The following is a 25834-nucleotide window of genomic DNA, read 5'->3' on the forward strand; positions in this document are numbered from 1 at the left end:
AACCAGTCAATACAATTAACGGTAAAATAGTTAAATAGGTAATTATTACCATGAGAACAATTTACCAGAAAAGACTTAATGTATTATATAATTTTAATAGATTATTACAGTAATGTATAGTGCGTATGATAAAAATAAAAGTTTACTTGCACAAGGCAGACTTTATACAGGACACTATGTTACTCTTTTCTTATAACGTTAGGCTCATTCAGACACCTAAGCTATTCTGCAGTTTAGTGTGTGTAAATATTTTCAAAAATAGTAAAAATTCTATCATTTTACATAATCTCTGACGGTTTCTTTAAAAATATTTAGTGTACTTGTAAATATTTCTTACTATATACAGCAAAAAAATGAATAGTTTATACTTGTGTTAATATATAATTATTATTATTACACAATAGATTATTATTGTAATTATTAAGACATAAAATGAATAACCACTTTGTATGAATAAAGGTTATCAAAATATTTCATTTGAGTTATATTTGTAGATTAATAATTATAATCCACGCCGAAAGAGAAATGGAGTTCATACCGAATGCGATGTTAAGTTGGAAAATGAGTTCAAAAAGTGGTGATTATCATGACAACGTCGACAACAACAATTTCATGAAGTGTGTATCTGAAAAATTAATTTCTGGTCTGTCCCCCCCAATCAGTGGTTGTAATTGATAATGCGCCATACTACAATTCATTTCTAGAGAAGCCTCTGAATTCAAGTGATAGGAAGATTAATATATTAATTGGTTAGAAAAGAACAATATTCCATTTAATAAAGCAGTTTTAAAGCCACAATTGTATGGCATAATTAAATCACATAGAAATTTAGAAAATCAGAATACCATTTTGATGGACTATTAAAATAACACAGGCATCAAGTTCTGCGATTCCACATTACCATCCTGATTTAAATCCAATCAAGATGGTATGGTCAACTCTGAAAAGATATGTTGGTAGTAATAACACAATATTTTTAAGATATTAAAAAATTAGCTGAGGAAAAATGAATGAAATAAATAAGGATGTTTGGAACCATAATTTGAACATGCAAACAGAAGCTGAAACCGAGTATAAGAAGATCGAACCACTAATTGACAGATAAATTCATCATACATCTAGACAGTAGTAATGAAAGTAACTGTTCCAGTGAAGACAGAGAAGATGCTATCATTTTGTGTGAACATAAACAAACTGTGAACTTGAACAGGAACTGAATGTAAAATGCAAATTTCAAGTAAATGTTAATATTAATAATAACAGTACAATAAACAATGAAAACAACCACATAAAAAAAAACAATTTGAAAATTCTAAGTAATAAAAAATTCTAAATATTGTACAAAAGAATTGTACAATAATAATAATTGTAAAACTAATTTAGTGTAATTACAGATGCAATATACATTCAAGCACTAGTTAAGATTTTTTTTAGTTTAAAAATACAAGTAAATTAAAATTTTTGTTTTAACATTTTTTATTTATTGAATTATTAATACTAATTATGTAATAATGAGTTATAACTAATAAAACACGAAAACGATAAAAAATTAACTTGCATAAATAAAACTACAACAATTATTACTGTTGTATAGATAGGTGTAAATGTTTTCATGTTTGGTAGTAATGCAGCCTTGACCTTCTCCAACACAGCTTTTATTTCATTGTACGCACTCTACACTGACATTCATTGAAACAGTATAAATTATTTATTAAACTGAAAAAACAATACAAGAAAATACTAGTAATCTAATATATTACAGTATATTATTGAACTGTAATAAGAAATAAAATAAAATGAATAGTTTAATTCAAAAACAAACAGTGAAAATAGGTTTCAAAACCTCTTTTGAAAAAACCAAAATAATGACAAACATCAAAACTCACCAAGGCGCCTCAAAATTGGAGAACAAAAGATAGAAATAATCAAAAAATTTAAATATCTTGGAGAATGGATCAGCTGGAATACCCTTGAGAAAAAGGCAATGGAAACCAGGAGAAACAAACTTGAACTATCCTTTCAACTCATCAAAAACATTTTCAACAAAAACTCTTTATCCTGGAATGTAAAAATACAATACTACAACACGATAATAAAACTGGAAGCCCTACATTAAACTGAAATATTATCAATCACCAACTAAGGCCCAATCAAAAGACTAGAGATCAAAGAAAGTCAATTCTTAAAAAAAAATCTTAGGCCCCCAAATTCCAAAACAACGAACAAATCCACATAAAAACAAAACCCTACTCCAAAAAAAAATTGTTAGACACAATGAGAAAAAGAAAAATCAACTTCTATAGACTCATCTTTAGAATGAGTGCAAACTAACCAAATAAATCTTTGATTATTTCCACAACAAAAAAACCAAACCAAATGAGCAAAGAGTTACAGTAAAATTTAGGATTAATAACTTCCAATATGATTCACAATATATATTTCTCCTGCCAACCACTTATAGACAGTTTTAGATAATTATTCAAAATGAATTTTTAGAACAATTTTTTCATTACCCTAATAACTTTCTCTAATCTTTTAGAAAAAAAAAAGAAGTAATAAAGTTTGATATTAATATAAATTAATTCTAATAAATATCTCACAAAATGATTTGTAGAGCTGGGTGGAAGAAATAACATGTTTCAGAACATTATCAAATGGGGATATTATTACTTTGAAAGGAAAAACATTACTGCTTTTAGAAACATTATGCACTTCTAGTCTCAATATGAGTTAATGAACTTAATTTTCAAACTCTTAAATTATATGAATAATTTTTTAAAAAAACCAAAAAAACAGTAATATAAAATAAGTCTTCATATTAATGTTAATTTAATAATAAATATTACAACATAAACAATAACAGAAATAATTTCAGAAACAGGAAAATTTAAACCAGTTTTATTTATGATTTAATAATGAAGAGTTAGTATTTAAAGCATGCACTAATATTAAACAATTGGAATTTCAAAAAAACATTTTTCCCTCCAACAATTTCAATTACAAATTTTGTGCTATTTTATTTTAAAAAACAATAAAATTCATCCAAACATTAAAAAACTATTCATATTAAAAATTTTCATTTCATTTCTTTCATATTAAAAAATATTATCCAATTTAGCAATTATCTGCCTTTTTTCACTTTTTATAAAATACCTTAGTAATATGAAAATGTGTTTTCAAGTTATTTATTTTATGACTAAATAGACTTTTTTTAACAATATATTATAAATGTTTATAATAACAGTTTACAACTGTGGTATGATGTGAACTTCACAACAGTCTGAAAATGTTTTATACTGAGTGTTTGAAAAGTCAGTGTGCACTTAACATTATTGACTTTTCAGATTAATTATAATAACAGATTTGAAATTAACAGAACTTTAAGAAAAAAAAATATAGGTGGAAGTAATGTATTTTTAAGGAATGTTGTATTAGAAGATTAATATGTTTGAGTGATGGATCATTCATTTGCGAACGATATAGACATTAAAGATTTAAAGAAATCGACTCTGTTCTGTCAGTTTAAGTGGTATGGCACCATTTTGTTGAAATCAAGAATAATTGGTTTCTATTTCTGTGAGCTGATTGTAGAATTACATGAAATTGATTACTATTAATATTTTCAAAAAAAGAGAGGGATCATAATATAATTTCTGTGATGTTTAGCCTATCCTCCTATTTTTGATCCAGCATAAAGTTTATATGCAAATTGTTAAGATGCTTTAGAAAATCAGATTCTGCAAATTAATAGGTTAATCAAATGAATCAATATTTCTACTTTTTTAAGATATTAAAGAAATTTTAGGAATATTATTAAAAAAAAAAACAAAACCAGTTTTAACTAGATACAGTGCATTATAACTTTCCACATCAAACTATTTGTGCTACATCTTTGCCAATGAGTTTTAATTTTGATCATTCATTTCACAATTTCAGTAAAAAGTTGATGATATTGTTTTGATATCAAATCATTTTTCTGTTAAATGTGTAATTTTATTTCATAACTATAATTTTTCTTCAAAAAACAAAGAAGAGAATTAAAGAAGTACCTTTTTGAACTAATTTTATTTATTCTTAAAATACACAATAAAAAAAGGATTGAAAAATTTACCTTATTAATTCCATTAAACTAATCATTTTTCTCACAAAATCAAGGGATTTTTGGAGCCAAAAATAAATTTCACTTTCAAGTGAAAGTTAACGCTTCAACTGATGTTTAATCAATTTTCATTTTAAATTACCTATAACAGCCATAATTATGACTGTTTCTAATTATTTCACATTACATAATGAAAACTGATGAACCAGTTCATCTTCAAAAAAAAAAAAATGTTTGACTGAATGAGATATTACTTAGAAAATGTTTGATAACTGTAAAACCATTGGTCCAGAACCATCCAAACTGAACAAGCACAATGAAAAAAGATTAGTAATTAGGCAGTTAACAGATAATATGTTTAGAATATCTTTTGAGTATTTCACATAGATATATATAAATGTATGAATATAAAAAGAAGTGAAAGTGGATTTTTTAATAGTTATAAGAAAAATTACAAAAATTAAATGAAATTTCATATATTAAAAGAAAAATAATTTGATAATAAAATATATCCTAAATCTTTATCATTACTGTCAAGTAAGTTAATAAGCATTAAAATTCAAGGTAAAAGATAAGCATTAAATTCAAGGACAAAGACAAAAAAAAGTAGCATTATCTGACATAAAATGACCTATTTTAATCAATTTTGCAAGCAAATACACCTCATACTAAATACAAAGAAGACAAACAGTTAATTAATGCTTATCTATTTTCAATCTTTAATGCCAAAAAGTGTCATCACATTATAAATATCAAACAAAAGTTTGATATTTTAATAATATTAGTTTATTTATCTGTAAAGTAGTTTCTCAAATTTTAACAAAAAATAATGAAAAAGAATTCTTTAACCTTTGAAATAAAATAAATGTTCAACACAAGTAAAAAATACAAAAAAAAAAACACGAAGGAAAATCACAAACACATTACATTGAACAAATAATACTTTCAAATAAAGTTTTCTATATTATGAAAGTATATAATAAGTACAACAATATAAAAGAACTTTTTATTGTAAACTTAATTTCTGCATGAAAATGAATCTTTTTCTTATCAAATAACTTTGTTTATTAGTTTGTAATTAATTTTTTTTTCTACAAAGTTTAAAATTTATTACGTAAAATAAATGTAAAAACTTTTCTTTTGTGGAGAAAGAAGTTCAATAACAAATAAAATGGATTACTATAACATTAAAATATTCAAAAGGATATTTGCTCACAATACAATTCATTTACACTCACAAACGCACAGCATTTTTTAATACAGCATACCAACTGTATTAAAAAATTATAAGTTGCAAATACCATTTGTAATGAATATGCCACATTATATATATATATATATATATACATCAAATTATATTTAAATTCTAATAAATAAACCACCCAGTACAAAATTTTGAGATAAGACATATCTTACCTTAATTTTTCACGTAATTACTTTCACAGGATCCTGCATCCTCAGTCATGATTGAAATAATTCTGTTTTTGCAAAATAAAAGTTTAAAAATATTTAAAAAAATGAAAATTGCATATTAGTTTACATGAGTGCTGCTAACTGCTGAAGGTTCTATAAATACGTCTCCCCTCAAACACTGTCTGATGGTTTATCAAATTGGAATTTTATTTCTGTTTATATATTTAATATTTTTTTAATATATTTAATTTTATGTCATATTTATTAATTTCTAATATTTCTAAATTTTTGTTAACATCAGAAATAGAATGTTTATTATTTATTAGATAATCTGCCACATTAAATAAAACTTATTATTTTTGTAATTTCTAAAATGTTCAAGAAATCTAATTTTAAAGAATCTATTTGCTTTTCCTGTATAAATACCATCATAATCATTACATTTAATTTTATAAATTACACACAGATTGTTTATTTTATTATTATTTTTGATTTTTTATATATTTTATTATGTGGTTATTAGGTCTGTATTCTAATTTAAATATTTCTTTCTGTATGTTTTACTAACTTTCAATGACATTAGTGAATAAACACTTTACGTATATGTTTTCACTCTTTTCTGTATATACACTATGATTATGTACTGGTTGTAAGGTAGTTAATTATTTTGCTATTGTGTTTTATAAATATTATTAATTAAAGTAGTATCATATTTATTAATAAAAATTAAAATTAAACTATTAAAAAAATAAAAAATAAACCACAGATAAATAATAAATTATATCATATCTATTCAAAAATGTATAAGTTAAACATCCCAATGTGACTTTTAATCAATTTTATATTTGCCCCCAGATGTAATATATATATAATATAATATTATTTTGGATATAATATATATATATATCCAAAATAATAGATAAAATGCTTAGGAATAAAATTAATTTACCTAATATATTTAATATAAAAAATGGTTACAAATTAGTAAATAAATTAAATAGCTTAAATGTAAATAAAGATACTAGAATGGCTAGTTAACATAACTAACAAGTATCCTAGCACATCCACAGATCATATCATAAAAATAAGAAAAAATAAATAAAAAATTACCTAAATGATCTAAAATTTATTAAAGGTATTATCACTTCTATAAGAAATATATGTCACAAACTATATTGAATTTAATAACAATTATTATGCACAGAAAAATACCTTACATACGGGATTTTCACTATCAGCAATTATGTCAGAAATATATTTGCAGGATTTTGAGAGTAAATTAGTACATGGCATCACTAATACACTTAAAGTTTTAATATGGACATGGTATGTTGATTTTTGTTTTTTTTTACTTCCAGGTTCACTGTTAGGTACTGCATCAGAGGATGAGATGAATGATTTTTTAGCATGTGTGAAAATGCCATGCCTGACCGGGATTCGAATCCAGGACCTCCAGATGAAAGGCCGAGACACTACCACTCATGCCATGAAGGCCGGCTATTGCATATAACTGGTAATAAATAATGAACATCCAATAATATTTAACCAATTAAATTCTTCTAATGAGAACTTAAAATTAACTTTTAAAATAGATAATAATAATAGAATGCTAAATTATTTAGATGTTAATATTGAAATAAACACACAAGGACAACTAAACTGAAACATCAGTATACAAAAATCCTACATCTAATAATATAAAGAAATAGAAATCAAATATTAACTATCAAAAACAAGTACTAACTTATAACAATGAAAACCAAATATTTCTTATAATAGTGATGATAATAAAACAATTTATAAAAATCAATCACCCTTGGTCTTGGAAAATTAACACATAGAAATATGATTAATACATCAATCAAATACAAACATAACAACAAAGAAAAGTTAAATGATGAAACAATCATAAAACATATAATAAACATAAAGCATAAAATATAACATCATAGTATCATATTCATATGAAAATGAATATGATACTACTATAATTAATAATATTTATAAAAAAAATAAAAACTATCAAAATACGATACATAATAATATACAAAAGGGTGAAAACATGAAGTATTTATACACTAATAATATCATTGAAAATTATTAAAACTTAAACAAAGAATTATTTAAACTAACATGCAATCCTAATTATCAGAAAATAAAATATTTAAAACACAAAAATAAAATAGTAAAGCAAACAATCTATGTGTAGAATTTATAAAATTAAATGTAATGATTGTGATAGCATTTATTTAGGAAAACAATAGATCCATTATAAACAGATTTCTCAAACATTTTAGCAATTAAAAAAATAATAAATTCGTTTAATATAATATGGCAGACCATCTAATAAGCAATATATTTCTGATATTAACACAAATTTAGAAATATTAGAAATTAAATATGTTAGAAAAATATCACAAGTATAAATTCAAATAAAATTTCAATTTGATAAACCATAAGACAGTGTTTTTGGGAGATGGTCTTATAGGAATTGCAACATATAGTGCTCATGTAAATTAATATGCAATTTTCATTGTTTTAGTAGTTTAAAATTTTTATTATGCAATAACGGAATTATTTCAATCATAAATTATGATGCAGGATCCTGTGAAAATATTTAAATGAAAAATTAAGATAAGATGTCTTACCTCAATATTATGTACTAGGTGGCTTATTTAATATAATTTAAATATAAATTAACAGTGCAGAGGAACAATATGAATCTTAAAAAGATTAATTTCAGTAAAATAAGTATAAAATTATATATATATATATATATATATATATATATATATATATATATATACATTCAAATTTTCCTCAAAGAAATTTTAGATTTTTAAAAAATAAACTGCAAATAAAAGAACAAGTTGTTTGAAATGAAGAACAACTAAAGGACAAGGAAAAAACATATTAGTAGAATATAAATAATGTTTTTATATAACAAAATTAAAAACATTATAAAAAAGTAGTGATGATATTAGATTATAATTATAACCAAAAATATTTTTTATAAATATTCAATCTTAAAATTTTATACCTTTTTAAAGCTGAAATAAACATCTAACAAAAAGTAATTAGCATATTCACCATAACAATAAAGGGATTAAAACCAAAATATGTTGCAGTTTAAAGCTGGTGGTTATAAGAAACCATAATATATTAAATATTTCCACTATTATTTACAGATGAAATACTCAAACAGCAATAAAGCAAACATAGTATTTATACAATAAATTGTAAAAATCTTAAAACTACCACATAAAAAGTGTTTTTATGTTATTTTAAAGTTGTATCAACTACTAAGATCATTCATAAGTGTCTCAATAAGAATTGCCTTTTTATAAATATTCCAGAAGTTGGCCAGGATTGAACCTGGAACCTCTGGTATAGCAGACAAGCATACTACTTTTTGTGTCATTAAAAAAAGTTGTACATATTTATGTTTATAGGAATAGCTACATTACACTACAATCCATAATTCATAATTTCACGCTTACACAAATACACACCCAAAGAAAGAGAGAGAGAGAGAGAGAGAGAGAGAGACAATCAGCTTGTAAAATAATCACAATTTCTTTAAAAATAAAACTATGTCAATAGTTGATGTATAACAAAGAAACTGGTGATAATTTTCAAATATATTTTTTAATACTTTTCAGTATATAATAATTCAAACTTTCATAAATACAAACAATATAAAAAAATTATGAGTACTTTACTTCACCAGGAATAACATTATAAGTAAAATTATGAATACTTAATTATATAAGACAAAACTAATTTCTCCTTAAAATACAGTTGATGATCTATTTCTTTATCATTATGTATTCAAACAAAATTATTTTGCTCAATTTAATCCAAAAAATAATAATTATTAATAATGATAAACACACATCCAGAAAATTTGTACATTCTGTTACGTTAATATAACTAATAATAACAAGTCATAAATCCTAAATAAATGTGAAAATCTCAGAAGTAATATCTGAGAGTTATGTGCAGCATAAATTAATATAATTTTTAATCGTTCAAATAATGAATCTTCTGATAAAAAATCAAAATAATTAAATATTAATAAAAAATAATTTTATATCTTTTATAGAAATTAAATAAGCAATACTTTATCTAGATAAAATAGAATGTAAGTGGGTCATAAAATAAACCGTAAGTGGGTCCTCAACTCTCTCTTTTTTCTGTTTAGCCTTCGGAAACACATAAGGCATTACTTCAGAGGATGATATGTATGACTGTGAATAAAGTGTAGTCTTTGTACAGTCTCAGGTCAACCACTCCTGAGAAGTGTGGTTAATTGAAATACAACCACCAAAGAATGTCAGTATCCACAATCTCACATTCTAGTATTGAAACCTTTACTAGGATTTGCACCTTAGAACTCTTGACTTTGAAATCAACTGATTTCGAATGATGAGTTAACCACTAGAAAAGCCTGGTAGGCTTGGGTACTTAACTGCAGCTATGAATTTAAATTAGACAAAAAAGGAAAAAATGTTTTACATGGAAAACACAACCATGAATTACATGAAGTACTTACTAGCAATTGACTTGAGCAGTAATCTTCTATACCCACTGAGACAATTAAAAATCTACTAAGTGATGCTCACAGCTTTAAGAGTCTTGGAAAATGCATCAACTGTTCAGTTGCAATGCTGAACAAACTTAATGATGGATCAATTCAATTAATTATAAATTTGATACACTGATAATTTGCTTTGTTCAGAACAGATCTCTGTGTGTCAACTGCCTTATTGCCGATATTCAAGTTCAGAATTTATTGTAGTATCACTTACATAAATGTGTGTGTGCAGGGGTGAGTTGTATGTATCGATTTATTTGCATCATGCTGCTAATTAATAACTGTCAGTCATTGCAATAAGAAGGTATGTTAATTATCTAGCAATATAAATATTATAATGTAGTTCCAGTTATCTACCTACATGAACAGCATATCATATTTACATATACAATGGATAAATAATAATGCAAACATTATGATCACTTTTTTGTTGCATAATTTAACAATTGCTTGGATTGAGATTGGGGATTATAATACCCATTTTTTATTATCTGAAGTGGGATTTATCTGCATTTCCTGGGACAAACTGAAATTTATTCTACTTAATGCTGAAATAATTATTTTCATAATACTGATACACAGTTGTGCATTAGATTTTCCCCATTTATGGTTACATTTAACCATTTATGGTTTATGTTCGTATTATAATGTCAAAACTACCTTACAGAAAAAAACAGGGTTTGTCTCTGAAGAATATTATTTACAATTCCCTTGTAAAGATTGCAATTTTATATAATTAACTGATTTTGTATTTTAAAGAATTGTAAAATTTCCTTTAATACATACAATCAATGATCTTAATTTTCTCCATATTTGTTACTGAATATGAGTGAAGAATACAAATGAATTCTGAATATCAATAACATAAATAATAAAAAGGCACTTACACAATCATTAGTAATTACCACATTTATTGATTTTAAAAGCTACTCTGAAGCAAATAATAAACTGTAAATACAAACTGAAAAGTAATCAAAAATATAAAATTATATTCAGTTCACACAAACTACTATGAATATAAAAAATAAGCCAAAATATTTTAATGATATGACATACCATGACAATTATTAACTAAAATAAATTAAAAAAAGTAATATACTTACATACATCATTTTTAATAAAGAAGGCCACATGGCAGAGCTTTACAGAGATCTGCACAAGTATATCTCACAGTAAGTAAATTATTTGTAAAGAAATGAATAAAAAAAATGTTTGAACTAAAAGTATTGTTTACCGGTGGTGATGTGTTGCTTTCATTATCCTCAGAACTTTCACTGAGAGAAGCTTCAAACCACAGGTTGAGTAGCTTCTGTAATGTACCAACATGTTGATCTTTATACATTAGAGCTATTAATTGAATGACAGCCATACCCCAATATGCTCGATTTGAACCGGTCATTAGTTGAATAAGAACCTTAATAACAAATTAAATTATCAATAATTTAATTTTAAGTACTGCTGAAAATATAAAAATTTCTAATTTTATTCATTAAATTATTAAAATAACTAAACCAAAATACAGTGAATGTTTTCTGATGCTAAAATATCTTTTTAAATACAGAAGACACAGGCAACTTTGTTGTTATGCTAATCACTGTCATAACAACAAAAGCTGCCAAGTTAGATCTAACTGTTTATATCACAACAAATTGCGAGTAGAATATTAAAACTAAAAAAACCCTTATGGTAATGCAGTTACATCTTTTATAAATTATACCCATAATTTATCAAACGATTCATTTACAAATAATTTGTGATATAAAAGGGAAAGAAGAAAACTAAACGATTTCTAATAATAGGATTCTCTGCTTAAAAACGATTTTAAAATTATTAAAATGAAAATAACACATTTTGTAGTTATATCTAAACTGTTTTTCCAAAAGAACTTTTCTGAGCTAACAGCAACTTCTTTAGTAGGTGCTTTTAACAATCATAGGTTCATGATGATCAATGAATTTCTGCGTTCTATACAGAACCTTTATTTTTATATAACTAAGTCATCAATTTTACTATTAGTTTTTAATAACTGATTTTTGATTTTTTTTAAGAGATGTTTCTTACTCATAACCCTCCATTTACAGTCCCCATTAAAGGCATTACTGACATGTGGTACTATATATGAGGGAACGAGTTTACTCTTCTCTCTTTTTTTATAGAAAAAAGTTTTACACTATGATGCAAAAACATAAAAATTTTACTGTATGGCATGGAAAAATTTGAATTAAGATTTTGAAAATGATAACTGCTGCCCAACCACAATGAAATATCCTAACAAATATTTATACAATGAGTTAATTTTTTTCAAACTTATTGTTCTTTAAATCAGAATCACGTGTTATTAATAATATGTACTATCTGTAATACAAAATCTACCTTATCAAAATAAGTCTATTTTGATGGGTCAATGAATATGAAAAGCTTTATTGTACTAATAAACTAATTGTACTAATAAACTACTTTTGACAGTTGTCAAAAGTATTAGTTTCTTAGTACTGATGGTACTAAGATGTAACTGATGTAAGATGGTAACTGATGGTACAATATTACTGCTAATAATTTAAGTAGACAATAAACTGGTAAAATTAATAAACATAGGTGTTTGTTAGCAAGTTAAATAAAATAATAATAATAATAAAAGAATATCCAATCAAAAAATAATCTATAACACTTAAGATATTTTCTTTTAAAGACATAAAAATTTATTTCTAAAGATGTCAATTTTATTATCAACAGCACCAAATTTTTAACAATAATATTAACATTTTCAGTAAAAACAAAACTGTTACAGAGATTCATAGATAAATAATCAACATTGAAAATTATGTCAATAGCATATATATGTGAGAAAAACAATAAAGTATACACAATTTTGTAAAAATACAGAAATAATGTAATTGCATTGAAGTAAATTATCAAAAACTAAAAAGTTAAGTGCAATTAATATCAAGATTAGTGAATAAATCAGTTAATAGACAATATTATATAATATTGGTTACTCAATATTATATAACAAAATATAGAGTACCATTATATTTCAAACTATTAAAAAAAAAGGACAATAGTATTAATAAAACAAGGTCGTATCCATGACACAACACATACTTTATCCATGTTTTGAGTGAAAACATTCCAGACAATCTGATTCTGATGTGAAACTCCATTTCCAGGTACTCCACCACGAACTTCTGGAATATGCAATATATTTCTTAAAAGCAAAAGACAATTGTTGATTCCCTCACATTCTTCAGCTGTCAAGAATTCTTCCTATTTGCCAAAATATTGAAATAATACATTAACAGTAAAATAGATAAACATTAAACAGAAAATAAGTAAATTTTATTTTTTTATATTTAAAGAATATAAATATTATATGAGAGAAAAATCTACAATATTATCTTCAATTTAATGGAAAGATAACTTTTAATTCTTACAATAAAGGAAAAAAATGACTAACTTTCTAAATACATGGAAGTATACTTTCACCTTTTTCACTGTAGACTTTTATGTAACTTCTGAGCAACACTACTGATAAAGATGCTGATCACTAAGGACAATAAAATGAATAACTTCAGAAAGATCTTGAAACGCATTTCCATATATTTAGAAAAAGCATATCATTTCAAATTACTTTCTTAAAAAGTCTTATTACATATTACTATGTTGATTAATAAAGCATGAAATGGTTTTCAGGGATGTTATTGCAAGAGGAACAAAATTAATTTCATAGAGGTAACTATAATGTATCGATAATGTAACTATATTTAAACAAGTTATTGAAAAGAGGAGGGAGTTTCATTTGGAATCACAGATTGTATTTGTCAACTATAAAAAAGCTTTTGATTGTGAAGCTCTGGGAAATTATGATAAAAAGAGGTTATCTGCTGTATCTAATAAAAGTAATTAAAGGTCTATATATTAAAACAAAAATTGTAAAAAATGATGGCTTTAACAGTAGTGGACTAATAAATACTATGATAGGTATAAGAAAGGATATAGTTTATCATCTACACTTTTTAATATTTGCATTGACAATGTTGTGAGACAATGGAAAAGTAATGTTTATTATGGTATAACGCTCAGTCCAAGATCAACTGCTTTAGATAAATTAATCTTTGTAGACAATCAGTTTATTACACAGCCCTCAGAAGAAGCTTTACAGAGATCTTTATACAAATTGAATAACAAATGTAGTCAATATAATTTTGAAATATCAATGAATAAAACAAAGGTTATAGGCCTTCTGGGGCAAGGATCTAATAAGATCAAAAATAATTTTGGAAAACAAACTGACTGAACATGTTTCACATTTTAAATATTTAGAATGCAATGTCAGATTTAGATCACACATAGATGTAGATAATAAAATTCAGAGTTTTCAAAATATGTGTGGGACAATAAGAAGATTCCTTCATTATAAAGTTAACAGTAGCTAGAATGCTGAGGTTACATAAAATAATGGTTGTCTCTCTGATAATGTTTTGAAGTGAGATGCGGGTTGATCGCATGAGGACTAAGTCAAAAGCTCAGGCAGCAAAGATATGATTTCTTAGATCGGTAAAAGGTTGTTCGGGATGGGACCAATTTAAGAACAATGACATTAAAAGAGAATTGGATAATATTGTTTTAATGAATGAATTGCGGATTATACGGAGAATTGGCTTCAGCATATATCTAGATTGGATAATGATAAGATGGGTTAAGCAAGTGATTAATTATAAACCAAGAGGAAAGAGAAGTCCGGGGAAACCGCTGAAGAAGTGGTTATGATCTCTACTTAAAGTTGATACAGGTTTAATGCCTATCAAGGATAGCAAAAAGAAGATAAGAAGAAGATTAAAAAAGCATATGAAAATATTGAATGAAAATATTAATTATTTAATCATTGTACCTTAAAATATGGTATAGTTTTAAAAATGAACAAGATAACATTACCTTTACTTTTGATTTTTATAACATATATATAAGTGCTTATTATAATCGAAGTTTTATGCTTCATAGTAATCATTAAAATGCAAATATTATGTACAATGGATAAAATATTATAAATTCTCAGTAATGTCTCACAGAGACTTAAAATCCTCTTTACTAAGTAACTTTTAATCCATAAACATAAATTTGTTTAAAATGAATTAATAACAAAAAAATTTTAAAAACTTGCTTTATACTTTTTATTCATACTTGAATCAAATTATTATCATACATTGCATGAGTTTAATTAGTAATTTAATTTGGATTTCAAAAGATAACATCATATATTGAAACCCGGGACAGTCGTTTTGCAAATTTTGCAATTTTTTACACCCACACCCTTAATTTACCCCCATATGGGGGGGATGTTTACAAAAGTAATGGGGAATATTTTATTGTCACCCAACCTTAGTAACTGGAAAATTTCATCAATAGGCAATGTCAAGAAGTATGTTAAATTAAGGATGCAAGATTTGAGGACAAACATGGAAAAAACATTGTGAATTGCAGGTAAAAATAATCAGATGAAAACATCTTAATAAATCACAAATGTTAGAAGGAGATGGAGAGATTAAATTCAAGAAGTAGAAATGAAATTTACTTAAAAATTAAAATGTATAAAAATTAGTTAATAAATAAAACAAAAATTAATTATATCTATACAATAAAAATGATTTTTCTTCATAAATAATTCATAGCAGAGCCAACATGTACCAGGAACAGAGCAGAAAAATGACTTTTTTTGGATTCGATCAATGATAAAATGTTAACTGTCTTAGAGAAAGATTGATACCAAAACAACTTGATCAAACTTATCCTTTAAGTGGAGAAAAAAAAAATTATGATAAGGATACTAATTTTTTTCCTACATATAATTTAACATTCATTAATAATGAATGAAAGTTTAACAGATTCAAATTTAATCTGTGAGGAAGTAATAAAACTCAATACAATCATATAGGTTACCAACTTAATACACAGATTTTACAAAAATATATTAATACATTACTAAATAATATATATAAAATATATACGAGGGTTATTTTTTTCAAGGTCCGATCGGTCGTGAAATAAAAACCCGCGCAAAAATCGGATGAACCTTTGCGCATATGTGTTGCGCAGCGTCTCTAGTATGGCCTTCAATCACGCAGCGTCACTTCGTTCAGTTCTGAACAAGCAGCTAGAACGTAAACATGTCTACAACAATAGCATCTCCCGCCAAGAGTGAAGTGCATGCGGTAATACGATTTCTTCAGGCTGAGGGGTGTAATGCAGCTGAAATTCATCGACGAATAAGTAATGTGTACGGTGAAACTTCAATGAGTGACAGCAAAGTGCGACAATGGTGCAGGACGTACAGATTTTCATGATGCAGACGGTCAGGGAAGGAAGCGAGTGTCAACCGTTGAGCGAGTGGATGAGGCAATTCGAGAAAATCGTCAGTTCACAATTTCTGTATTGAGTGATTCGTTTCCTGAAATTTCAAGGTCAGCTCTCTACACCATTGTGAGTGAGAGACTTCAGTACCGGAAACTGTGTGCGAGATGGCTTCCCAAGATGCTGTCCGACCATCACAAAACACTTGGGAAGTGTTCGATCACCCACCATACAGCCCGGACTTGGCTCCTCCATCCGATTTTCACCTCTTTGGTCACATGAAACGCTGGCTAGGAGGACAACATTTTGGCACAGACATCGAGCTGCAGACCAGCGTAGAAACATGGCGGCTCCGTTCTATGAAGAGGGTATTGGAAAGTTGGTACCACGCTACGACAAATGTCTAGATCGGAGTGGCGACTATGTAGAGAAATAGCGTATCTATGTAAATACTTGTTACAAATAAAATATTTTTTATTTTCACTGCGGTTTTAATTTCGTGACCGATCGGACCTTGAAAAAAATAACCTTTGTATAAACATACATCATATATTTATTTTTGGCCTTCAGTCATTTGATGCAGCTCTCCAAAATTCCCTATCTAGTGCCAGTTGTTTCATTTCGGTATATCCTCTATACCCTACATTCCTATCAATTTGTTTTACATATTCCAAACGTTGCCTGCCTGCACAATTTTTCCCTTTTACCTGTCCCTCCAATGTTAAATCGACTACTCCAGGGTTCCTTAATATGTGGCTTAGAAGTCTGTCTCTTCTTTTAACTATATTTTTCCAAATGCTTCTTTCTTCATCGATTTGCTACAACACCTCTTCATTTGTCACTTTATCCACCCATCTGATTTTTAACATTTTCCTGTAGCACCACATTTCAAAAGCTTCTAATCTTTTATTCTAAGGTACTCCAATTATCATTTCCATATAAAGCTACGCTCCAAACATATACTTTAAAAAGTGTTTTCCTGACATTTAAATTAATTTTTGATGTAAACAAATTATATTTCTGACTGAAGGCTCATTTTGCCTGTGCTATTTGGCATTTTATATCGCTCCTGCTTTGTCCATCATCAGTAATACTACTTCCCAAGTAACAAAATTTTTCTACTTCCGTAATTGTTTCTCTTCCTATTTCTATATTCAATGGTCCATCTACATTATTTCTACTACATTTCATTACTTTTGATCTGTTCTTGTTTTTTTTCATACAATAGTTCTTGAATAGGATTTCATCCATGCCGTTCATTGTTTCTTCTAAATCTTTTTTATTCTCAGCTAGAATTACTACATCATCAGAAAATTGTAGCATCTTTATCTTTTCACCTTGTACTGTTACTCTGGATCTAAATTGTTCTTTAACATCATTAACTGCTAGTTCTATGTAAAGAAATAAAAGTAACAGGGATAGGGGGAACATCCATGTTGTTCTCCCTTTTTTATTACGGCTTCTTTCTTACGTTCTTCCATTATTACTGTTGCTGTTTGGTTCCTGCAAATGCTAGAAATTGTTCTCCTACCTCCGTACTTTAACTTTTTTTAAAATGCTAAACATTTTATTCCAGTCTACGTTATTGAATGCATTTTCTAGACATATAAATGCCAAGTATGTTAGTTTTTTTCTTTAATCTTCCTTCTACTATTAATCTGTGCACTAAAATTGCTTCCCTTGTCCCTATAATTTTCCTGAAACCAAATTGGTCTTCTCCTTGAAAATTGCTTCTTCCACTCTCCTCTCAATTCTTTTATAGAGAATTCTAGTTAGATTTTTGATGCAAGAGTAGTTAAACTAATTGTTCTGTATTCTTCACATTTACTAATCCTGCTTTTTTGGTATCATGACTATAACACTATTTTTGAAGTCTGATGGAAATTCCCCTTTTTTAGTAAATATTACACACCAGTTTATCTATCGCTTCCTCACCTGCACTACGCTGTAATTCCCCAGGGTTTCCATCTATTCCAGGAGCCTTTCTTTCATTTAAGTCTTTTAGTGCTCTCTTAAATTCAGATCTCAGTACGGTTTCTCCCCTTTCATCCTCTTCGAATTCCTCTTCTTAATCTATAACACCATTTTCTAATTCATTTCCTCCATATAACTCTTCAATATATTCCACCCAAGTACCAACCTTTCCTTTCATATTATAAATCGGTGTACAATCTTTAACACATTATAAGATTTTAATTTATGTACCACAAAATTTTCCTTCTTTCCTGTATGTTCCATCTATTTAAGCAATGATTATTTCTCTTTCCACTTCTGAACACTTTTCTTTAATCCACTCTTCTTTTGCTAGTTTTCATTTCCTGTTTATATTACTTCTTAACTGTTGATAGTCCTTTTACTTTCTTCATCACTAGCATTCTTATATTTTCTACATTCATCCATCAGCTGCAATATATCCTCTGATAACCAAAGTTTTCTACCAGTTCTTTTTGTCTGCCCAAGTTCACTTCTGTTGATTTAAGAATTTCCTTTTTAAACATTCTCCCATTCTTCTTTTATATTTTCTACCTTATCTTTTTTACTCAGACCTCTTGCGATCCTCAAAAATCTTCTTTCCTCCTCTTCCTCAAGCTTCTCTAAATTCCACCGATTCATTGACACCTTTTCTTCAGTTTTTAAACCCCCCAATCTGCATTTCATTATCACTAAATTAAATTATGGTCACTATCAATGTCTGCTCAAGGGTAAGCTTTACAGTCAACAAGTTGATTTCTAAATCTTTGCTTAACCATGACATAATCTATCTGATACTTTGTAGTATCACCTAGCTTTTTCCATGTGTATATTCTTCTATTATTATTTTTAAACTGGGTGTTGGCAATTACTAAATTATACTTTGTGCAAAACTCTATAAGTCAGTCCCTTCTTTCATGACTTTTGCCCAGACCATATTCACCTACAATATTTCCTTCCTTGTCTTTTCCAACACTTGCATTCCAATCTCCCAACTGTTACTAAATTTTCATCCCCTTGTATGTGTTTAATTGCTTCGTCAATTTCTTCGAATACACACTCTACCTCATCATCATCATCATCTGGGCACTTGGGGCATACAGACATTAACAATCGTTGCTGGTTTAGGTTTTGATTTTATCCTTATTACAATGATTCTGTCCTATGCATTTTGAAATACTCTACTACTCTCTTCCCTATCTTCTTGTTCTTACGAAACCTACTCCTGCCTGCCCTTTATTTGAAGCTGTGTTAATTATTCTATAATCACCTGACCAAAAGTCATCTTCCTCTTCTCACCGAACCTCGCTAATTCCTACTACATCTACATTGAATCTATCCATTTCCCTCTTTAAATTTTCTCACCTACCAACCTTTTTTAGACTTCTAACATTCCATGCTCCAACTCATAGAATGTTATTTTTTAATTTTCTGGTGACTCCTTCCTTAGTAGTCCCCACCCGGAGATCTGAATGGGAGACTAGTTTACCTCCAGAATATTTTACCAAGGAAGGCACCTCTATCTTTGTTATGAAAATGCAGAGTTACACTTTCCTGGAAAAAAAAGCATCTGTAGTTTAACATTGCATTCAGATGTGCTGTACTCAGAAGATTAAGTGATGTTGATATGGCCATTAAAGTCCTCCTGACCTACGCCCTTAACAACTACTGAAAGAGCTGATGTCCTCTTTCAAGAATCATTCCTTAATCTGGCTCTCAACAGATACCTCTCTGATATGGTGGCACCTTCGACCCAGCTACTCTGTATCACTGAGTACTCAAGCCCCTTCACCGTCGGTAAGGGCTCATGATTGATTGAGAGAGAAATCATATATTATCACATGATAATATACTGTGTGGTTATCTGCCGTGAGGCAGGTCCCTTGTACCATGCCTCATTCTTTTCTACTTCAGCTAAACTTCTTGATAACTACCATTTTCCTTTTAGATATTCTCTATACTTAATCTTTTCCAGCCTCCTTTTTCACTTTCTGCCTATCCTTTTATCATTGCTTTAATCAATCCTTCTTATCTCACAATATGTCCCATCTAACTAGCTTCCTATTTTTACTTATTCTGGTTTAACTTTCATTCACACATGCTTTTCTCATTACTTCTTTTTTATTCACTCGGTCCATTTTATCTTCTTCAATCTCTGCCATGCCTATATATCAAACGCCTCCAGTGTTTCTGTTTTAAATATATATAAACAAAGGAAAATACATTTTAAATATTTCTGCATTCCAGTACTGGACAGCAGAATTTACATATTCCTCCACAATAACCTCACAAATTTATAATACAATAACATTTTCACAAATTCAAAATTAACAAATTATAAAAACAGTTTATTTTAATGGAATTATAAATTAAATACAAACTGAAGATGCAGAATCCTGCAAAAATCGATTCTTGAAATTAATAGGGTAATTTTAACTTATCTATTTACTGTGTTTTGGTGGTTTAAATGTCATTTAATATATACATACAATAGTAAAGAAATAATTCCAAAGAAATGGAATTTTTTGTTTATTTCTCTGATGTAGCTACACAGCTTGACCACACATGTGCAGTCATCTGTGTAATGTGAGGTTACTATTCTTTCGTTATTTAGCAATTTTCATGTAATAAATAGTGATTTATGGATGTTATTTCATTTTTTTATTACAAATCATATTTTCATATTTTTTGTTCTGTGTGTCTTGAATATAAAACAATGGTCATAACTCCAAGAAAGCATTTGAGAATTGTTTCTCTAAGCATACCAGTATGACGCAACGACAAATAACTTCCGAGTGTAGTGTTGAACTAGGAATAATGAATGAATGTTATTTTGAAACAATTTAAAGAAACTGGTTACTTTTCACCTCAAAGGAAAGGCAAATGTGACCATAAAAAAAAACTATTCCAACACAGGATTGGTTATTAGAGAAAAAAAGTAGACTTGATCCAAAATTATCTTCTGTGGACTTAAATTGAGAATTAGAGCCAGTGGAATAGATTTAAAAGTGACAATTGTTAGATGTCAACTTCTTGCAGTTGGATGAAGCATCTTGGCCAGCTAAAAAACACCCTTTAAAAACAATGTGCAAAAAAAAAGGCTCTTGTGAGCCAAAGCACATGCTAACTGGGCCAAAGAAGACGGAAAAATGTTATGTTTTCCAATGAGTTCCATATGTTAGAAAAGCACCAAATGAAAATATATTACCATTCATATTCAACAGTCAGTTAAACATCCCCAGAAAAAATGTTTTGGGATCGTTTCAAATTTGAAAGCCCTTGTTCATTACTTCCAGTATGTAGAAAAGTGATCAAGATTCCGAAGAAAAGGGTTGTGACAAAACTTCAAAACAAATTCCTACAAGGCAGCAGAGTGTTCCAGCAAGATCTGGTGCCATGCCATACTGCAAAAAATGGAATAAGTGGAAAAACATTTTGAAGAATGAATTATTAAAGTGCTTCTGTGGTCGGACAATTCCCCAGACTTAAACCGAATTGAAAATTTTTAGGCAATAATAAAAAAAACTCACAAAAATGAACTGTACCATAAATCTGACCTCATTAAAGCAATAATATAGGTATGGTTTCATGATGAAGAATCAAAAAAATGTACACTACACTTGTTGAATTGTTGCCAAATTGTGTACATGAAGTGATTAAAAATAAAGGTGGGCATAATAATTACTTGATATTTACAAATTGTACAAGTATGGTTTTTCCTAAATAAAATTATTTTCTATTAAATACAAATTGTGTTCAGATTAATTTGCATGCTACTGTATGTATAAATATATATTAAACATAAGGTGTATCAATACACAGCAAACTCATTGAAAAATGGTGTTTTTGTTACTATACAGAATTGTGCTGGCTGCAAGTCTTCTATGAAAAGGTTAAACATAGATGTAATGACAGTTAAGCTTAAAAAAACTTTCAGTTTTTATTTTGCTAAAATATATTTGACAACTGGATTATTCTCCAATTACAATAAGGAGAGTGAATTTGAGCATGCAATGCAATTGCATTGCAACAGCTATGCAATGCAGCCATAATTATTATGAGCATTTCTTTAACTTTCTTTTTCAAATTTTTACATCAGATTGTAGTTTCCATTAAAGCTGGTTTGTAGAGTAAGAAATGTTTAGTAAAAAGGGACCCAAAACTCATCAAAAAATGAATTAAGTTACTCATTAAAAAATTCCTGGTACACAATTCTTAGTTTTATTTCGGCAACAGTAATTTAATAAAAATTTAAAAATAACATTAAACATAACTAACTATTTAAATCTATTATTTATAAGATGAAAAAAAAAGGAAAATCAAGTAATATTCTTACTTTATCAAGTATAAGTTTCATGTAGTTTAAAATAGCACGAGTTGAACGAGGATCAAGGAAAGCCTCCTTACACGATGTTAATAGCCAGTTTAACTCGTAAATAATAGTGCGACCAGTGTCAGATTTCAGTAAGCTATCTATGTCAAGCAAACATTCTATTGGAATAGTCAAATTTCCAAGAATTCTGCAAACAAATAAATATATGTAGAATTACTGTCAATAAAATAAATACAATTCAGTGTCTTGATCTAAGAATACAGTCAAACATGATAAAATGACAAATAAAAAAAAAATATTCATAATAAAATTATTTTAATTTTAATCATACAATAAACAAAATGTTATGAAAAATTAAAGTAAAACAAACGTCAGAAAATTTATTTTCATTATTATTTAAAATATAGGGATTGACAAAAAAATGCTGGTTGTATGAAAAATAATATTTTTTGTAACCAAAAATTAGGAAAGTTTAATTATATTTTATATAAATGTACCTTTATAAGTTAAAGAGAAAAAACAGCTATTCTAGCTTACACTGAAACTTTCCTCACATTCAGTAGTAATATCATTATATAGTAACCATAACATTTTTATACATTTACAGTCTTTGCACTCAGTAATACAGAGGAAACTGAGGCAATCCCACATTCCACTAATGAGTTCCAGCACATCCTAACCTGGTAATCCAGAAATGTAATAAGTTACAGTGTCTGAGCTAATTAACATACACCTCAGTAATTTTAATTAAATGTAATAAAAACATGTTTTGATGAAGCTAAGATAAACAAAAAGTACTTTCTGTAAAAGTATTAAACATAAAGAAAAAAAACTAACAAGAGTTTAAAATTAATTTTATAAATAAGCTACTCAACATATTATACTCGTTACAACAAACGATGTAACTGCGTACAAAGCTGCAATAAAACAAAAAACTACACAAGGTATCCAGAATATCAAATACATCCATCAGTTGATCCATGGAAAAAAAAAACTTAAAACTTTTTAAGTATCATGGTTTTTGATACTTGATGTTCAAACATCTTAAAAAATTTAAATAAAAAAATCTAATTATTCTTTAAATTTCATTTTTTTTAAGTCAGCCAAATTACAAATTCATAAATTGATAGCAGTTGTTTTTAGTCTGGTTAAAAAGTTGAAATTTAAAAAATAATTTTACAAGAATTATTGTTATTATTCATTGATTAAATACTTAATTATGAATAATTTTTATGTTTATATTTAAATAAAAAAAAATAATTGAATATTGCTTAATATTCTTATTTTTAATTAAACTTTTCCTATTGTATTATTTTTTTTTGTAAATAGTAAAAAGAAATTAATTTATAGTAGATTTTCACCTCATCTGAAAATTAAAACATTTATGCACACTTAAATTATAGAAAAAAAATTGACAGCTGATGTTTTTTTCAAAAAAAGGATTTTGTTCCTTAATTTTTAATTTTACTCTTGAACTATTACATAATAAATAGTTGAGGTGTATTCTACAATTTTATGAAATCTCATGTGAGAAAAGGAAGTCTAAAAATCTTAATTTTATATTAATATAATACACAGAGGGCTCCTGAACGTCAGGGGCAGTAGTTTTAGTAGAAATGATAGTTGCTTATATCAACAAGAAACTGTATTTACTACTCCTATGAGAAAATAAATTTAAAAAAATACAACACAAGCAAAAAGAAAGAGAGAATAATAGTTGTGAAAAAGAGAATTATAAGATATTATCACCCGACAGGAGATGTAATTGTCATAAACAATATTACATTGTGTTCCTGCAAATGAAAGGGGCTAACCCAAATTCCAACAGACACTGTAAAACTTAAATTACCCTTCAAAATTAAAATCATAAAATTATATTATATCGTTAATTTATAGTTGATAAAATTACAAATAAAAGAATAAATCTGAATAACAAGATTTTTATTTGCACATGGAATATACACACTGTGGTAGAATTTTTTTTCCATACATTAACTTGATAAATACTACATATACATAATGAATATAACATATAAGATAGTGTATTTTTTTCATTATACACTTTATTACGCAAATATAAACATCTTAATAATGTATAAAAAGGTGTTGGCTTATTAGTAAATACAAATCTATGTATCTGTTTCAGAATTCATCAACATATTAAAAAAAGTAGACAATACAGATATTTTTACTAACCTCACAATAACATCAATAATTCTGTTGTCATTCTTCACACTCCACAGTAAAGGTAAGAGATCCTGAAAAAAATTGATTAAAGTAAAGCAACAAATATTTATATAAAAAACAACTAATTATTATCAAATGACAAAATAGTAATCATTATAATCATCAAATACAGTAAAATAATTAAAGTAATACAAAAGTAAATAAAGTAATATCTGAAGGCATAATTATATTTACATACAATACAAAATTGTATTTCAAAACCAATACATTTTTAAAAATTATAACAATGAAAAAGTAAACAAGTTAACAATTTTTAAAAATAAATATTAACAAAAATCAAATTATATAAATTATTTAACTCAAAAAATAAACTACAATTTTATTATAATTTATATATAAGAAAGTGTACTAAATTTACAATCATACTATAATAATATAATAGTAAATTATAGCCAAGCATAAAAAAGTAATAAATACAAAGAAAAAAGGAAATAAATAAACAATGACTTTCTTTTTTATCCAAGTGTTATGTATTACTAGTACAGAATTTCCCAAAAACATATCTACGAGAACTGAATTATACAAACAAAAAAAATTATATTATTTAAATGGATTCTACATGTCCAGCTATGTCTCCAAAGTATGAAATTAGAAACTTAGAAACTTAGAAACTAAGTTAGAAATTAGAAACTTATAATAATATAATAGTAAATTATAGCCAAGCATAAAAAAGTAATAAATACAAAGAAAAAAGGAAATAAATAAACAATGACTTTCTTTTTTATCCAAGTGTTATGTATTACTAGTACAGAATTTCCCAAAAACATATCTACGAGAACTGAATTCATACAAACAAAAAAAATTATATTATTTAAATGGATTCTACATG

At 27.0% G+C, this 25834-nt stretch overlaps 1 protein-coding gene across 3 annotated transcripts in view; it reads right to left on the minus strand.

Moving 5' to 3' along the window:
* tim (timeless) overlaps positions 1–25834 on the minus strand; it is a 170669-nt gene that overhangs the window by 71373 nt on the left and 73462 nt on the right. For all 3 annotated transcript variants that reach the window (XR_012755077.1, XM_075355573.1, XM_075355574.1), the window contains exons 4-7: positions 24955–25016; positions 22762–22945; positions 13212–13373; positions 11344–11523 (exon numbers count right to left, since the gene is read on the minus strand). Coding sequence is in view for 2 of the 3 variants with exons in the window: in XM_075355573.1 (XP_075211688.1) it covers positions 11344–11523; positions 13212–13373; positions 22762–22945; positions 24955–25016 (588 nt within the window). In the remaining variant the exon portion in view is untranslated. The remainder of the gene's footprint in view (positions 1–11343; positions 11524–13211; positions 13374–22761; positions 22946–24954; positions 25017–25834) is intronic.

The sequence above is a fragment of the Lycorma delicatula genome, chromosome 2 (genome assembly GCF_047948215.1).
Source record: "Lycorma delicatula isolate Av1 chromosome 2, ASM4794821v1, whole genome shotgun sequence".
Taxonomy (NCBI): domain Eukaryota; kingdom Metazoa; phylum Arthropoda; class Insecta; order Hemiptera; family Fulgoridae; genus Lycorma; species Lycorma delicatula.